The following is a 17,049-nucleotide window of genomic DNA, read 5'->3' on the forward strand; positions in this document are numbered from 1 at the left end:
CCCCAAATTGCAGCACCAAATCAAGGTTTAATACCACCCAAAAATATGATTTAAGTTTGACCCCCTTGTCACAAATCAGCATAATTTCATCCCTCCCTGCAGTGCTGGCACTGAGCACTGTCTCTGCTGCTTTTGGTTATGTGGTTATTGGAAGATATTTATTGATGACAGGAATAGGATCAAACAGGCCCCTGAAGCCTCAAGTTGCAGGCCAGATCATCATCTGGTGTAAACTGGCATGAAGTTGGAACCTGCCAATGTCAATGTCACTCCGACACCGATCGCTTTGCCTTAAAAATGTTTTGTCACAACTCTCAGGAGTCCTTGGTACACAGAAATATAGAGACTCAGGTGATAAACACGAGCTCCTTGGTGACAGTTCCATTAATTAATCCAACATCACATTCCAAATATCCTCATCCTTTACAAGATGCTGAGAAGACAATACTGTTCTTTTCCAGCACCACCAATCCCAACAGGAGATGCTCCCCAGAAAGACCCCGAGAGGATCCGTTTGGAGCCGAGACCGCCGTGTGAATCCCGGCATTATTCACCAGCCCACCATGTGATGGTTGGTTCAGCCTCTATTACCAGCAGCACAAGGAACCTTTTTATCTTCTGTTTACTGGGATGGGAATAAACACAGAGAGTTAATATGTAACCATCCTTTTGTGGGTGCCTTGGGTTTTAAGGGGAGAAACCCCGGCCCGAGGGTCACTCGGGACGTCGGGGACTGGCAGCGATGAACCCCCTGGCACTGCTCATGGGCATCGTGGCTCTGAGCCACGGGGCTCTGGCAGCAAAAGGTAAGTGTCTTCCACTTCCTAAGGGCAACCCCATCCTGCTAAGTGAGAATGAGGGGAAGCTGGAGAAAACAAGAGGATTTGAAAGCCTTTAGATAATTCCAGTCAAGTGTTTTGATCAGGGATTTTCTCTGAAAGCGGTTTCTGCTCTTTTCCCTTTCCTTCCTCTGTCTCTCCCCATGGTGAGGTGAGTTGCTGTATACAAGAGACTAAAATGAAGGAAAACAGAAGAAGCATTGAGTGAAGTTGTGGGTTGCTTGCATTCCAGGGGGGCACTGAACGTGCCTGGATTTAACCTGTTCCATCCCTCCCGCTCACCTTGCTCTCCCTTCCATCCAGCACAGCTCCTGCCTCACTTGTCTCCTCTTTCCCCCACACCAAGGGCTCCAGGCACTGTTTCATGTACCTCCTCCCTCTGTTTGCCATTCATTTCTCCAGCACAAGCTCTGTGTCCCGTTCCTCTCCCCACAATCCCAGCAGGAGCCTCTCTCCTCGTCCTCTGCAGGAGCACAGGCTGCACCCTCTGTTCCTCCCTCGCTGCTCCCTCCTGTTCTCACCCTCTGGGTTTGTTCCCGCTGTCAACATGTTAAAGCTGTTTTGGAATCAGAGCTGTTTGATGTAACAGAGGGTTTGCCCCAGTGAACAGAAAAATCGGAGGAAACAGAGAAAAAGAAATTTAATTACAAGAAAAAAAAACCACCTGATTTGCAGCTGACCCCACCAAACTAATTTTGATTACAAAAAAAAAGCATTGCTTTGCTTGTAAGCCCCTCTTACCCTCTTCTGTCCAAAGTCATTTCCCCTAATTGACTCATTTTGCAGACCAACTTCTTAAGCCTATTTTGAAGGAGAAGTAAATGTTAGTTAAAAAAGTGACACCAAATCAAACTGGGGGGCATTGATAGAGCTGCTAAGGGGAAGAAGAAGAACATATTTTTTTATGACTAATTATTATGGCAGCCATCAGCTGCCTTACTGAGGCACGTACAGGACAGGAAGATCCTATAACTGCTGATAACACAGAAACCTGTGCTTCTCCCCGGTTTCTTGTCAAGTGTCTCCTTTCCTCCAGTGTGTCCCAGGCCTCCAGAAGTGCTGTTTGCCACCATTAATGTGGACAAAAAGGTGTACGAAGTGGGTGAGGAGGTGGAATACACCTGCAGGCCGGGGTTCATCCCCAACAACGGCCAGAGGAAGTACACCTGCCTGCCGACCGGCAAGTGGGCCTTCAACACCCTGCTGTGCCTCCGTGAGTAACCCCCCAAATCCTGCTCCCCCCCTGCTGCTGAGCATTTGTGTATATATAAATATATTGATATATATTGAAGGGTATTTATAGGCCATGTGAGCAATCACATGTGTTCAAGCAGATACACCTCCATCGCCAGTTGTTCTTCCCTTACGTGCTCATTTTCATCATCTCACTGCATTGGAGTTGTATTTCTCAGACAATCAAACGATAAAAAAAAAATCAGTCAAAAAAAGCTTCAGAATTACTACGTTTTGATAGAAACAGAACATCCAGACTTCTGAAATGTCGCGCAAGGGAGCAGAGAAACGTGGAAGACACCGGGATGAAACCTTTAGGATCAACTTGTTTCCATCAGAATGAAATCATTATTTCACGCCTCATGAAATAATATTATCCTTTCTCTTTATCTTTAACAAGCAGCAAAGAGATGTACCCCTCCTGGACCCTTGGAGAATGGAAAAATTGATTTTGAGGACCAGCTGTACCAGAGTACTATAAATTTTTCGTGTAATCCAGGGTAAGCATTCCCTTGCTCATGCTGTTAAATAAACAACCTAAATCACATTATTACATTCTAGTATCACCCACTGCCATATTGCAAGGCAGAGAACTTGGAAAACTGCACATAAAAACTCTTCTACACTTCAAAATTTTAAAGATAAAGCCTATCTGGTGATCCTCTGCTCAGTCTTGGCTGTAACATCCTGGAGCTTTGCTACTCCAAAGCACAGTCTTACAAATATGGAAACTATCAAAACAGCAGAGATTTTATGCGAAGATTTATTCTGGACTGCTTTCCCCTGCTTTTTAAATCCTCTTATTACATCATGAGATGCAATCCTACAGCAGAGTGGATAATCTCCATCAAAGTTGTTGTGCTGTTTGGCTCTGGAGACTGGAAATTGTGTTTCTATGCCTTTCCAAGCTCAGTAAATGAAAATAAGAGGTTAATCCAAACTTGGTCCCTGGAGTAAATGCACTTTTACTCAAGGCTACTCACTAACTTTAGAAATGAGGATGCACTCAAAGAAAAATAGTTATGGTTAAGGCAGGGAAATATTTGATAGTATTTCATTTTCCTTGGGTAATTAATGACTAAACAGTGCTTACCTGGAAGGTGAGACATAGCCTGGAGTTCACTGAAGTGTCAACAGTCTCAACTATCTCCTTCTTCTGCAGAACAGGAACAAGATAAGGAATAAATAAATTCAACTGTGACACCAAATGCAGCAATGGGACTTGATTTGATGTTGCTAATTACAATTGACTGGTTTTCAGCTGTGTGATATTAAAATGAGAGACACGTGATGAATATTTCTTTAAAACTCAGAGTAAAGGCTAATAACATAAGTGCAGAGGATGGGAGAGAAGCATTTAGTGCAGATGGAAACTGAAGTGAGTGTCTGGCATTAAAACACAATAATGTAACTTTAGTTCTTAAGAGTGTTCAGTTCTTTGCAATATTTGATCCTAATTGCCACAATGAGCTAGGAAGTCCTCCCAAGAAACTACAACATTTACATTAGCAATCACAGATAAATGTTTGCCACTTACAAATATCCATAGTATTAATCAATCATAGACATTAATATATGAAACAATATTAGCAAAGCATCTTGTTACATCCAGCCTTCTGCCTGGATCTTTGCAATACTTGAAAATTAACAATTTATCATATTTGAATCTAAAATTCAGGAAGAGGTGGACTCGAGAAGGATTTCAGAGCTGGACTCTTAAGTCTGTTTATGAGAAATGTTACTTTTTCTTGCAGAGAACAACTTTATTTTTGTCCCTGTTCTTCAAGCTCTCTGATAACCAGGTCTTTTTTTTTTTTTTTTTTTTTAACAGCTACAACCTCGTTGGGTCAAGATCAAGCAAGTGCATGTCAGATGGAAGGTGGACTGGAATTTTTCCACAGTGTCAACGTATGTGTTTCAATATTGAAGAATATTCTTATTCTTATTCCAGAAAGATTCTTTTCCATCGCTCAGAATAACATTTACTCTTATTCAGAGCTCTTCCACAGTGCAGTGCAAAAAAATGGTTAGGAAAAATCCAGCAGAACCCTGTATGTTTGGTTTTAGGTCTGTGGATTTTAGAGAAACACAGTTTAAAGGTCTGTACAAAAGGCCAGGATCAGGGGTGCTATTTACAGCTGGAGGTAAGATGTTTATCCACTCAAATTCCTCCTCCCTGTGTATAAAAAGAGGATATTGTCATGCCTTTTTGCACTGTTATACAGGGTTTTGCTGCCTAACCTGCCCTGCATAAAGACTTCACTGAAAGAGCAATAATATTGTCTGAGAAATACAGCAAAAATCATGAATTCCACCCTCTTGGGCTCCCGAGACCTTTAATCTGAGCTATTTGCTTTGTCAGCTCTGACTCCACGAAGGGCACTGTGGGTTCATTTAGTTACAAACACGTTGCTCCCCTGACTCCAGGAATAATCTGATCTCTTAAGCTCTAATTTCCACGAATGCTGTGCTTTTCCAGCGGTGACTTGTCCACCTCCCCCCATCCCGGAATTTGGAGTCCTTTCTTACCGCCGCTCCAAGCCTGGGAACGTTTCTAATTTCCTGGACACCATCACGTTCGAGTGTGTCCCTCCCCTGGCCCTTTTTGGGAACGAGACAGCCACCTGCATGGCCAACGGGAACTGGAGCAGCATTCCAGAGTGCAAGGGTAAGGAGCACCTAAAAATACGCCCTAAAATTTTATACACAGAACTACAGGAACAACCTGAATATTTCGTTTTTATCAGCAACTGCTACTGCAGACGTGCAGCGGAATCATTCTGCAAGTCAGGCTCGAGTGATGTGAGGGGATTGCTCACGCAACACGGCATTGCCAAAATATTTGCTGCAGGTATAAAGGTTATGTAAACAAACCCTGCTAAATGGAGTTCCCAGTGGGGAATCCGAGCCTGGCCTCCAGCGTGCAGCCAGCGTTTTATTCTAAACTTGGATTTGTATAAGAATTAACCAACCTTACTCTTAGTCCTAAGAACTTTCAGTGAAACTATGCCATGTTTAAGTAGGTTTTTTTTTGCTATAACCACAGGTGTCTATTTAAAACAAACAATGTTTATTTATTTGCTGTGGTTTTGCTGTTCTTTTTTCTAAGCTGTGTTTTCCTGTGCAAGGGGCTGAAATGAGCCACCAGGGAAGTTTTATGTATTTTTTCAGGTATATAATGTGTTTTTTAGACCTGTGGCATGGATAAAGTTCTGGTTTTGGTTTTGGTTTTGTCCCACAGTTGTCACCTGCCCCACTCCAATAGGGATAGAAAATGGATTCATAGAGTTTGCTGTCCGCAGGACGTACCACTACAATGAGAGTGTCAGCTTTGGCTGCCAGCCCACCTATGTGATGGAGGGATCCAAGCATTCCCGGTGTGAAAAGACTGGAAACTGGTCCACAAAGCCAATCTGTAGAGGTATGCACGTATCACCTGTTAGAAACCACAGAAAACTGCATTTTCCTGTGAGACTCTGCCTGTTCATTACTGCTCTGCACAGCAGCTGCCCTCAAAACGAAACCAAAATCATAATTGAAAGGCCCTGATAATCTAAGACCAACACTGAACACTGTGTGAATGGTATGATTATATCTATGAATGATGTATCTGAAGTGACTTCAAAAATCAGCCACACAACTACTTTTTGTCTGAGTGTTTCCTCTCCTCTTCCTATTTAATATCATCAGATATTTTCCTGAGGTTGGATTTCCACTGGAAACTTTTGACCCTCTGCTTAGGGGGTCTTAATTTCTTCAGCATTGTAATACCAGCAGAAGTTCTCTCTCTATATATGTGGCACACGTAGTTCTTCATTCCAAAATGGCACTTGTACAGGAGTCTGATGGAATCTACTCTACCCCCTTCTCAAATCCTTAAATTTTCCTTATAACTGGATTTTTTTCCAGCACCATGCAAGATACCAGTTAAGAAAGCTGTAGTGTTATACAATGGTGAGAAGAAGAGGGTTCAGAATGACCTCAAGGAGGGCATCCTGCACGGGGAAACTGTGTCCTTCTTCTGCAAGAACAAGGAAAAATCCTGTGCCTACACTGTGGACGTGGCGTGTGTGGATGGCAACTTCACCCTCCCTGCCTGCTTTAAAGGTAGGAGCGAGGCTGATCCCAAGCCAGCTTCTGGGTCTTTGGAATTCTTGGAATAAGTGCTTTAGAGTGGGGGGCAGTGTCACAGTTCATCTTCAAGCCCTCTTTGAGTGGCTAATTCATCTGCCTTGGACTGGAGTTATTGGGTGTTTTGGAGCAGGAAAATGCGCAGCAAGAGTTTTCTTTTGGATACATCAAAGCTTTAATTCTGCTTTAATTCCTGTCCTGTTCTAGAAGGTGCTATTTAAAGGTGCTCTGGCCCAAAGAAAAGGTCATATGTAAAAGTATTCTGGGATTTCAGGAATCTTTGGATCAGCACCTTCTCTAGGCCTAAAGAGCCTGAGCACTGCTGCAGCCCTGAGAATCTGATGTATTCCCTCCTATTCTGGTGAATTATTCCCACCTTATGCTGATCAGAAACACTCTTTGGACCAAGAGTGACAAAAAGCAGCTGATAGCTGTGGTGGGGAATTGATGCTGGAGGAACTGCTTCACAGGCACACAGGCTTTTAGAAGAAATAAACAGCCAACACCAATGTTTGTTAGGAAAGGGAATGTTTTGCATTTGTTTTCTCAACATTCCTTGCACAGAATTTTCCTTGTTAAGTTTTATTTTCGTTTGTAAGTGGAGGAAAAGCACAGACTATGCACTAACAGAGTCTCATTCCAAAACATTCCTCACGTTTGGCTTGGCTTCTCATGTATGTAGCTTAGCTTTCATTGAAACAGAAACAAAATCAGTGTGTTTCTTCAAGATGTTTTCCTGTGATGCAAAGGGTGACCCCTCACCCCACAGGGTCCATGAGACGTTGTTTTCAGATTTGTGTCAAGAATTTAACCCAAATTCTTGTTTCCAACAGAGCGTGGCTTTTTTTCAACTCTTGTGAAGAAGGACCCATCAGACATGAAACCATGTGAAGATGAAGCATGAATGAAATAAATAATACAGTACTAAATTTCTGCCTTACTGAGACAGAACATTTCACGTACGAGAGGAAAAGTGTGAACTTCCAGGTGAACTCCAGACTCTGGGAATGCAGTCTCAGCCTCTTCCCTCCCACAGTCCCCACCAGCCTCTTCCACAAGCTATGACACATTATTTGAGCCATTAACCTCCGTTCTCTTTTCTCTGCCTTCTTCCAAATCCCTGCAATGCTGCTTCTCTTTGATATTTCCCGAATTATGCAACTGTAAATGACTTCCTCAGTATCAGTTGCTTTACAATAAAGTGATTTTCAGCCACTAGTGTGTTCTTATTTGGTATTACCTAATCATCAATCAAATCCTTTAGCTCTGGACTGATTTACACTGAAAGGTCTTAATCATGGGTAATTAGCTGGGTTCTGAGTCCATTAACACTCCCCTGTGACAGGGAGTGGACCTTTAATTATGGATAGACAGAGGGTCATCAGCCTGAGATCTTCCAGAATTTACTTAAGTAGAAAGACTGAGATTTCCAAATTACTTTAGAAGCCAAATATCCAGCCATGATTTAAATGCCAATGTCACATAAAGCATTTTTTTAATATATAAAAAAAAATCAAAAGTTACTAAGACCATTTTGGTTTTTGAGATTCTGACTTCACCTGAAACTGTTGTTTTAAACAACTGTTAATTTTTACCACTGTTTCAATATTACACAATGTAACTGCTTCTCTTTTTTTCCCTCTCTCTCTCTTTTTTTTTTTTTTTTTTTTTTTTTTTTTTTTTTTTTTTTTTTTTTTTTTTTTTTTTTAAGAGAACTGCACACCATTGAGCAACAGCACTGAGTTCTGGTCATTAAGTAGCTTTGAAGCGAATTGTGCTTTTAATTTGATTTATGATACAGGCAGCTCACTGGTATGATCCAGTCCGGCAAGTTTTGTGCTTATGTGTGTATTTCCATTCAGAAAAAAAGTAATTATGATTTCAACATACTAGAAAGTGATAGAGAAATACTTGTTGTGCACGTATAGTGAATTGTAGTGAGTCCTATATGTAGTTCCCTCTGCAGTATAAAAGCCTTTTCTCTGATTAAAAGCATAAGTAAGTCACACAGCATGCAAGCTACTGTAGAACTTTTAAAAGGACCATTTAACATTAAGATCAAACTACTTTTAAGATGCTACAGCTGCCATTAAACAACTCTGAACATACCCTAATTATCTTCTTTCTTTTTTTTTTTTTTGATGGCTGCATATGAATATTTTAATAGCATGACTGATATAATTTGTCCTTATGCTTCCTACTTTTAAGGAGAGATTGAGGCAGCTATTATTAAGTATTTAATACTTTGTACTCATCAGCAATTTAATTCTCTAATGTGGAGACAGACAAATTCATGCTGGCACCTGGAGTGGGTATTTCATCGGTACAACCTGTGCTGTGTTTCGGTTCCTAACATGTCAAAGTGGGATCCTCAAATGACATTTGGCTACAGGCCAAGATATCCATAATTTTTTCTAACACATCCATGGAGCAGCTGGCAGGAACCAAACAGTTTTGAAATGTAGTTAAAACGTCATGTGGATCCCCCTCTGGGATCGGGACGTCCAGGACGGTCTCTGAGACACCAAACACAGTTTAATATTAACTTGTGTTTCACGGCAAACCTCGTGAGGCTGCTGGAAATAAAGGTAACATTCCCTGCCACCAGAAGGCTGCTTGGCCCCGAAATGACTCATATTTTGCACGAAAACAGTCGCCTCAGGAAAACTGAGATTTTTTTTTTCTAAGCAAATTTCCCCAGTTCTACTTTCCCATGCAGCCAGGATAATGACTGAGCTCGTCAGCTGGCCCTGCTCCCTCACTGGAACACTTGAAAGGATCACCCTTAGGAGCCAATGTTCACATGCTGAATTTATTATCCAGTCTCCTGAAGCAAGAAGAGGGAGAGAAAAAAAAAAATAAAAATCTGTGACCTGTTAACTCTTTGAAGTAGTGAGGTGTTTGTGAATCACAACTTTTCAGACATGAAAGATTTGCTCAGAAGGTCTGAAAAATAATGTCTTGCAACTCCAAGTGTTCCAGAGGCTGGTAGGAGGCAGTGAAACCTGCCTTTTTCTTTTTTATTTCCCCCCCCCCCCTTTTTTTTTCGAGATGTTTGAAAGGATGCCTTAAGCTGTGTTCATGTTACTTGTGGCAACCTGCTGAGACAGTTACAGAGATAAGAGAACATGGCAAAATGAGGTGAAAAAAAGAGTACTGAATGTGTTTTACTTAAATGATCATATTTTTACAATTCAAATTGGGAGTGTTCTGTATTCTGGCTGGCATATGTCTGTGTTCTATAACAGTGTACCCGGAGTGATTTCCTCAGGAGGGTCAGTGCACATCAGTGCTCCTCATGTCCAGGCTGCAGCTTTGGCTGGAGACAAGACCACAGTAATTTCTTCAATCTTTTTATTTTTCTTTCATTTTTTTGGACAGAAGTTATGCGGTTATCAAATCACTACAGGTAGGATTCAGCCCTCTCTGGCCACCCTGCTCTGCATTGGTAAGCAGACCCAGAAACTGGAGCTATTCCTTCAGGAAATGTCTCTTTTTCACCACATTCCAGCAAATTCAGGTTTTCTAAGTACTTTGTGACGAGAATGACAGGGACATACCCAAATCTGAAGGCAAAGGTGCAGAAACAAATCAATGAATAACACCAAAAAAGGGTGGCTTAGAAATTCCATCCCGTTTCAAGGGTGAAAACCAGATTTACAAATCTGGACAGAAACGCAGACCTCTCCCTGGATCACCTGACCAACATGCTGATGTGCTGTCCTTGGAAAACCCGCCTGGAGAGAGTCACTTCTTCAGTCCATTCAGCCTCTCAAATTCTAGCAACTAATAAAAGTCTCCTCTGTCTCCTATGATGTGGACAAATTGATTTTATATTGATTACAAAATTCCCCTGACAAATCTGGTTATCTGAAGCGACGATTCAGAGGGGAAAAGTCGGGCAAGTTCAGCCACCTGGTAGTCTGAAGAACCTATCGCGCGTTTAAACCAGATGAAAAGCAGTCCCATCTTCCATGTTATATTAAACGACACGTATTTTAAATTTGGAATTTAAAGCTAATAAATCGCCTTTGTAACCTACCCATGAGATTCAACCACGGATGAAATATTCCATCGCTGATTTTTCTGCGCTGCTTCCATTTGCATATGTGGGTTTAAAGGCAACCTGAGCAGGCACCGGTGTAGCTGTCAGAGCTATCACCCAGTGAGCCCCAACGTGGAATCACTTCTGCTGAAGATTAGCTGAGAAATCAAAGAAAACAGCCAATTTTCTACCCTGCATTTAAGGATTTCTTGTTTGATGTGAATGTGCATGTGAATCAAGCTTAGGAGAGCTGAAGAGTTTGCTCGTTCAAGATGAAAGCGCTTTAGGCGCTACACACGCAGTAAGGCCCGTGACAGATTGTTGGGGAAAGAGAAATAAATGAATCAGCCAGAGGTTTTATTTGGGATTGCACACACATTCAATCATTGACTGAAGAACAGACTGAAGAGCTCGAAAGCCTGGGAGATTTCTCTAATTCTTTGGGATTCTTTCTTTCTTCTTTTGGATCTTTCTTTTTCGGTTTTCCTGGCATGGCTGCAGAAGAAGCGTAAGCCATGGATTTTGGGGTAGAAATGTTACAGAACACCCTGAGCTGGAAGCGACCCCCCCCAAGGACCATCCAAGTCCATCTCCTGGCCCCGCACGGGACCATCCCAAAGGTCCCTGAGAGTTTCCAAACCCTCCTGGAGCTCTGGCAGCCTTGGGGCTGTGCCCACTGCCCTGGGGAGCCTGGTCAGTGCCCTAACACCCTCTGGGGGAAGAACTTTGTCCTGAGATCCACCCTGACCGTGCCCTGGCACAGCTCCAGCTGCTGTCAGCGCTCCCAGGGGGGATCGGTGCCCGATCGCTTAACGAGCTCAGGCTGCGATCGCATCCCCACCGCGCATCCCCAGCACCTCCCACGCACTCTTATTAAGCCCAAACGGTTCATCCCCCCCCCGGGAGTTTTTTGGGTATCAGTAGCTTCCCTGGCCCGGTCCCTGTCTCGGGTGGGGCTCCAGGCCGGGCTGTCCCGGCCGTGTCACCCGCGGAAACGGAAACGCGCGGGGCCCGCGGGGCCGCCGGGAGCGGGGCCGGTTTGAACGTTCGGCCGCCGGCTCAGCCCGGCCCTGCCTGCCCCGAGCGGGGCCGGGACCCGCCGCCTCGGCCCAGCCCGGCCCTGCCTGCCCCGTCCGGGGGTCCCGGCCCGGCCCTGCCCTCCCGAGGTAAAGGGGCAGCGGCCGGGGACGTGCCCGGGGGAGGGACGGAGGGGAGGGGATGGGGGGGACGGGTCTGTGCGCTGGGGAGGGACCGGCCGGGCGTGCGGGCGAAATGCACAGAAAACGGTCCCCGTTCCAGCCTGGAAATGACTCTCGGTCGGTCAGACCTGGCGCTGATAACACCGAGGTTGTGGGGTCAATCCCCAGATATTCGCCTAAGAGTGATTCGCTTAAGGCGCGATGATCCCTTTGGGTCCCTTCCAGCCCCGGACATCCCGTGGTCCTGTGAGTTTGGTGATGAGCGCTTGTCCTCGCAGCGCCGCTTCCTTAAAAACCAGCCCTGACAACGTTTCTGGTTCTGCCGCTTTTAACTGTACCTCTGCTTGCTTCTGGTTCCCAGTTTCTCTACTCGTTTCTCCTTTATTTCCCCCCTCTGCATTAAAAAAAACCCACACCTCTCTAATTCTAAGGAATAACAGGTTAGGAACGCGGCGCCACACAGACGCCTCGAGATGCTCCGTACAAATTGGGTGCAATGAATACATTCAGCGTGTGGTTGGATGTTCAATTTCGAATCTGAACAAGCACGTTCTTGTGTAAACCGCCGCCTGTTATCTGCTATTTGCAAACAACCCCTCTCAGTTTGGCGTTTATTTGAGCATATAATAACACATCTCGTTTTGTTTGCTGTGCAGTTCCAAGCATGTCTGCTGCGGGGCCCGGGGTGAGGAGAGCCTGATGTAAAGTGAATATTTGGACCTTTTTCTACTCCAGTGCGGTGAATGTCCTTACAAAATGAGCAGCGAAGACGAAATCTCTGAAAAACTGGATGCAGAACTGGATCGCTATATTGTGGCTATGAAGCCTTATATTCTAAAGCAACAGGATAAATATGGTAAAATGCGCATTTAAAGGCTAATAACAGAATTCTAGGTGACTGACAACTATGATTTTGTATCTATGTACTTGTGTCAGTTTAGCCAGAAACTTAATGTCTGTTGTGGTATGGTTTTGACATATGGTTTGCCCAACTTCTAAAGGTGGATTTTTTTAGATAACCCTCTGCAATTGTTTGAATTTATCTGTCTTGTCCCCATGTGAATATGCTTTACAAATTACAAATATTTTCTTGTTATAATAGTGTTAAAATGTGGTTAGGAATGTGTAATAATAGGAACATCAATTAGTAGATGACGTTTTATAAACAAACTGGTTATTATTAAAGGCACATACTCTACAAATCAAGACCTTTCTGTGTGAACATTTAAGCAAATGACCAATTTCGTTATCTGGTAGAAAAACTTGTGTAAATACAGATTTTTTTTTTTTTTTTTTAATGAATGAAGATTTATTGTGTATTCAAAATATTAATGCTTGTGCAGGCTGTAAGTTGTAGTTAATGGCAGCTCTTGCAGTGATTGCAGAATTCCTAGTGATTGATGTGTTCTGTCCTTATTAGGGATTGATTCCCAAACATGCAATTTCTGGAAGTGATATAAACTTCTAGGAAACGTGAATTTATAGAAAGTGTTTCTTGAATATGTAAATTTGAACTGTTGTTAAAAACTTATTTTTATAACCGCTTTTATTTGCTTTGGGCATTTGGGTTTGTTTGTTTTGCTTTCAATTTTTGGGTAGAAGGGAGACACCCATGAAACTGATGACCAGTGGTGGTTCTGTTTTTTCAGTGTGTCTGATTTGCTCTGAAAATGTATAGTAAGGAGGTATACCTGTGTTTTCAGAGCGAGAACTATGTGCCCTGTGGATTAAAAAACTCTGCAGACCCTCAGGAGCAGGGGTGGGAGTAGAGGGAAGGAAGAATCGGAACTTGTATGCAAAACTTCTGCTCCTCATGCTGAAACGAGGAGTCCTGGAGGGACCTTTTACACAAAAACCAGGAAAAGGATTGCTGAAAAGTTTACCTTCCTACACGGTGAGTGTGAGACAAACTCACTTAAATATATCCTCAAAATATATTTGCCTCTCTTTGATTTGCCACAAATGTGAAAAATGATGTTGGGATAATCTGTTAATGGGCAAAATCTCCTATGAAACCTCTGTCGTCTTCAAAATTCAGATTAGAGGGCTTATAAAAAACAGTGTTCTGAAGGAACAGGTAATTTTCTTCGTATACTTTGGAGAGATGTAATAAAAAGCCCTCGAGCCTTTCTTTTGTCTTAATCAGTAGTTTTGTAAGAGGAAGAATGTGCTAGAAGGTGGTGACTTTAGTAATCAGAGGTGATTATAGCACTCTGTGTTTCTGTGAAAGATGACTGTTCACACAGACGTTGTTAAGCTTGTTAAGTTCCTTGAATGTACTGTGTTAATGCTTGGCATCAGCTTTAGGGGGGTAACAGTCCTAATTTATGCTAAAACTACCTATACTGAAAGAAGTAGAGTCCTGGAAAACATTTACACCACTGCCTGTTGTATGAATTTCCATGGGTTGAGAATGTGGCATCTGCCACTGAGTTCTTTGGAAAAAGGATGTTTTTACTTTAGGTATTCCTGTAAGGAACAACTTTAACTATGTAAAGAATGTCTTGGTGTAAATATATTTTGTTGACTTGGCTTTTTTTTTCTCATTATAGGCAACTTCTATTGAAGAACTGAGTTCAGCAGGAGCTCTGAACAATAGCTCAGGCTCTTTGCCTGAGTGGGTGCTGAGAGAACTAGAGAACAGTGAAGCTAAAGAGGAATCTTCTTTATCAACAACAGAGGGGTAAAATTTCTGTATTTGCTTCTTTCAGTAGTTGAGATTGAGATGTCTGATTTGACAAGCTCTGGATGTTTCAGTTTGTGTGAGTTTTTTATGCTCCCTGCTGGACTCATCATCAGTGTCTGTACTTGATAAACAAACTCTGGTAATTGCTTCAATGTAATGAAAACTTCTAGACTTTTCCATTCCTACTTTTCTCCATCGTGTCTCCTTCTCTCACTTTCATCCTCAATGCCCCTCCAAGCTCTATCCTCTTTCCCTTCCTCTTGTTTTCCTCCTCTTTTCGGTTACAGACACTTGGAAAATCTAAGTTTCCATTTGTAGTCTGGGGCCATAGTGCTGAAAGGAGCAGTTGCATTCAGTAGTTTTTAATGGTTATATTTTCTGTGGAGACTAGAAATCTAAACGAGCACACAGATGGTGGATTTAAGGGTTGTTCTGTGATTGTTGCTCACAGGTTTTTTTGGGGGGGGGAAACATAATAATGGCTTCCTGTGTATAAGCCAAATTTGCTGTTCTGTGACAAAGGAGGAGAAGTTACATGAGTACAGAGAGATTTGATTTATCTTTTTGTGACTGTGTTAGTTCATACTGAACACCTATTTGTCTTGCGTTTCATCAGGGCTTCTTTATGAACTAGCAAGATTTCTTTATATTTCCCTTAAGCATAATAAATCTTGGATTCCAAGAAGGTCAGACTGGCCCAGCTGTACTGGTTAAAATTTAGGAGGCTAAAAACCAGAGCTGCTGCCTGGGGGATACTCTGCCACGTTTTTGAGTGGGGAGGATTGATTGTAGTGACTCCATCCTTGTCTGAACAACCTCTCTCTGAATTTGATTTAAAATGTTTTGGTCCACATCATGCTGCCTGCTAGAAATACATGAATTTTTTGGTGACCAGCACCACCTGTGCTCAAATCCTGCATGTTTATCATTAGGAGAACTTTAGAAATTCAGCCCTGCTGCTTTGCAGCTCTGCAGCTGAATCCTGAACACCTGTAGCTGCACCTTGTTATGGCAGTCCATTGGTTCTGTGCAGGTTTGCAGGAGCTCCTGAGCTTCAGGGGCATCCTTAGTTCCAATCAGCTGGGAACAGAGCTGGTCCCAGAGCAGGGCAAGGGGTGAAATGTGTCAGGTTATTAAGGCTTGTTCTCCTCTTGGCTTGGAAAAATGTCCCTGCAGTACTGAAGGAGTGCCCAGCTGGTCACTGTTGGAAATCTTCAGCTCTATTCCGGTCTGTTTTGTGGGAATCTTTGGGTAAAACTGAAGTCTCCTGTTTTTAAGTACTTACTTTCTGGATTTTCTTTGCAGCAGAACTTTTGTGCTGATTATGAAGATCTATATTTCTGGTGTGGTTTTTTTTTTGTTTTATTTAAATGTGACTGCATTTTAGTCAAGGATGATTTGTGTGCTGGTTTGGAGGCTGAGTTAATGTTTAACCTCTCTGAAATCCTTGGTGAAGGAAGCACTCAGACATAGCCTGCGACTGTTATTCAAGGCTCAGTAGGTGCTGTGCAGGAGAAAGTGAGTGTTTGCTTCGAAATAAGTTTCTGGTTTCATCATGTTACAAATACATGTGCAGGTTTTTGTTTCAGAAGTTTAATGCTTTTTTAATGTCTTCACTTACATTTTTCATAAGTGGCCATCATTAGCTGTTCTTGTGTAGGCACACTGATGTTTATGCTGTATATTATTTTTTTTAATCATGTTTTTGATTTTTTTCAGCTGTGATTTGGATGGATGACAGACACTCTTGCAAGTTAAATCATGCTGAAATTGAGTTATCGTGAAGCTTTTCCTCTTCTGCATCCCGTAACTGTGTAATTCTAATAATCACTTAAAAGGTTGCTCTTAAGTCTGATGTATCTCCTCTTCCTGAGGACTAAGGGCTCTTCTGGTTGCTCTGATAGGAGCCAGTGGTTTTGATAACAGCCTTGTGGTTTAAGAAACGGAGGCAGAGAATGGAAAACTGCCAGCTGAGTTATCATATTGCTGCTTTGGGCTTGGTGATTCAGAGGGTTGTTGGGAAGAGATGTCCAGGTACCCTCAATTAGAAAAAAATGGATCTGACCTTATGAAAACAAGGAATGTGTCATGCTGCAGAAGTGGTTTTTGAGACCTTGGCTGAATTTGTGTTGACAAGTTGCTGGTTTAAAGGACTCTGGAAGTGAAACTCTGCTGTGTAGGCTCTGCTAATGGTTGCTCAAACCAAGAGTGGGGCTGTGCCTGAGGAAATCTGAATTTGTGTTGGCAAATTTTGATGGTTCTGTAGGTGACATGAATTAGTCTTGAGAGTAATGAGAAACTAGCTTTCCTGTGAGTTATGCAGGAAAAATATTGAGTGTAAATGTTTGAGCTGTTGTGTTTTATAGCTTATTTAATACCTATTTATATGTGACTGTGTTAAGACATTACCTATCTCCAACATATAGATCCTGTTTTTCTTTGTGTTTACAGCTTTGAGCGAGTTATCAGTGCGGGTAAAGATGGAATATATTCAATATTTCCGGGATGTGCAGTTTGTAGGCAGAACCAGCAGATGGTGGTCGAGTTCCACTGTATTTCTCTCTCTCCTCGGAATGTGCGTTGGGAAAACTGGATCCATGGGCATGGAATAGGTGTAGTTGGATGAAAATTTTGCATTCCAGGCATGACTCCGTTCTTACAACACTCTCTCAGGGCAAAATAGATAGCGTCAGTGAGACATGTTTGAGTAACTACTTGGTGTTACTTATCTCAAGATTCTCCCCTTTCAAAGGCCCAAACAGAGAAGTTCTTTTCACAGCGATTTTTATCTTGCAACACAAAGAATTCCGTGTCTGGCAATCTTGGCTTTTCTATATGAAGTTGTTTTTTTTTCCTGCCTAAATGAAAAGGAGGTAGACAAACCTTACTTGCAAGCTGGGGGGGTGGATGAGCAAA

At 42.5% G+C, this 17,049-nt stretch overlaps 2 protein-coding genes across 5 annotated transcripts in view; both read left to right on the plus strand.

Moving 5' to 3' along the window:
- Nucleotides 1-672: 672 nt before the first annotated feature.
- APOH (apolipoprotein H) lies at nucleotides 673-7,418 on the plus strand. 2 transcript variants are annotated; one of them, XM_027890383.1, is made up of 8 exons: nucleotides 673-806; nucleotides 1,876-2,052; nucleotides 2,476-2,572; nucleotides 3,904-3,980; nucleotides 4,552-4,740; nucleotides 5,314-5,493; nucleotides 5,982-6,179; nucleotides 7,037-7,418. In XM_027890383.1, the coding sequence occupies exons 1-8, from the start codon at nucleotides 743-745 to the stop codon at nucleotides 7,105-7,107; spliced, it is 1,053 nt and encodes a 350-aa protein (XP_027746184.1). In that variant the 5' UTR covers nucleotides 673-742; the 3' UTR covers nucleotides 7,108-7,418. The 2 variants fall into 2 exon arrangements, with proteins under 2 accessions (XP_027746184.1, XP_027746187.1); XM_027890386.1 differs by lacking the exon at nucleotides 1,876-2,052 and having other exon boundaries at nucleotides 687-806.
- Nucleotides 7,419-11,306: 3,888 nt separating this feature from the next.
- CEP112 (centrosomal protein 112) overlaps nucleotides 11,307-17,049 on the plus strand; it is a 150,020-nt gene continuing 144,277 nt past the window's right edge. For 2 of the 3 annotated variants that reach the window (XM_027890379.1, XM_027890381.1), the window contains exons 1-4: nucleotides 11,307-11,414; nucleotides 12,104-12,303; nucleotides 13,151-13,341; nucleotides 14,000-14,130. In XM_027890379.1, the coding sequence (XP_027746180.1) occupies nucleotides 12,204-12,303; nucleotides 13,151-13,341; nucleotides 14,000-14,130 (422 nt within the window). In that variant the 5' untranslated portion in view covers nucleotides 11,307-11,414; nucleotides 12,104-12,203. The remainder of the gene's footprint in view (nucleotides 11,415-12,103; nucleotides 12,304-13,150; nucleotides 13,342-13,999; nucleotides 14,131-17,049) is intronic. The other variant, XM_027890380.1, reaches the window with a different exon arrangement.

Source organism: Empidonax traillii, unplaced genomic scaffold, assembly GCF_003031625.1.
Source record: "Empidonax traillii isolate 1590-97213 ecotype Southwest subspecies unplaced genomic scaffold, ASM303162v1 scaffold286:size1162393, whole genome shotgun sequence".
Taxonomy (NCBI): domain Eukaryota; kingdom Metazoa; phylum Chordata; class Aves; order Passeriformes; family Tyrannidae; genus Empidonax; species Empidonax traillii.

What these genes read in the sequence shown, in the direction of transcription:
- APOH (XM_027890383.1), top strand. Translation starts at nt 743, where the DNA reads ATGAACCCCCTGGCACTGCTCATGGGCATCGTGGCTCTGAGCCACGGG. An exon ending in CAACACCCTGCTGTGCCTCC is followed by an intron (nt 2,053 to 2,475) that starts GTGAGTAACCCC and finishes TTTAACAAGCAG; the next exon opens with CAAAGAGATGTACCCCTCCT. An exon ending in CACAAAGCCAATCTGTAGAG is followed by an intron (nt 5,494 to 5,981) that starts GTATGCACGTAT and finishes ATTTTTTTCCAG; the next exon opens with CACCATGCAAGATACCAGTT.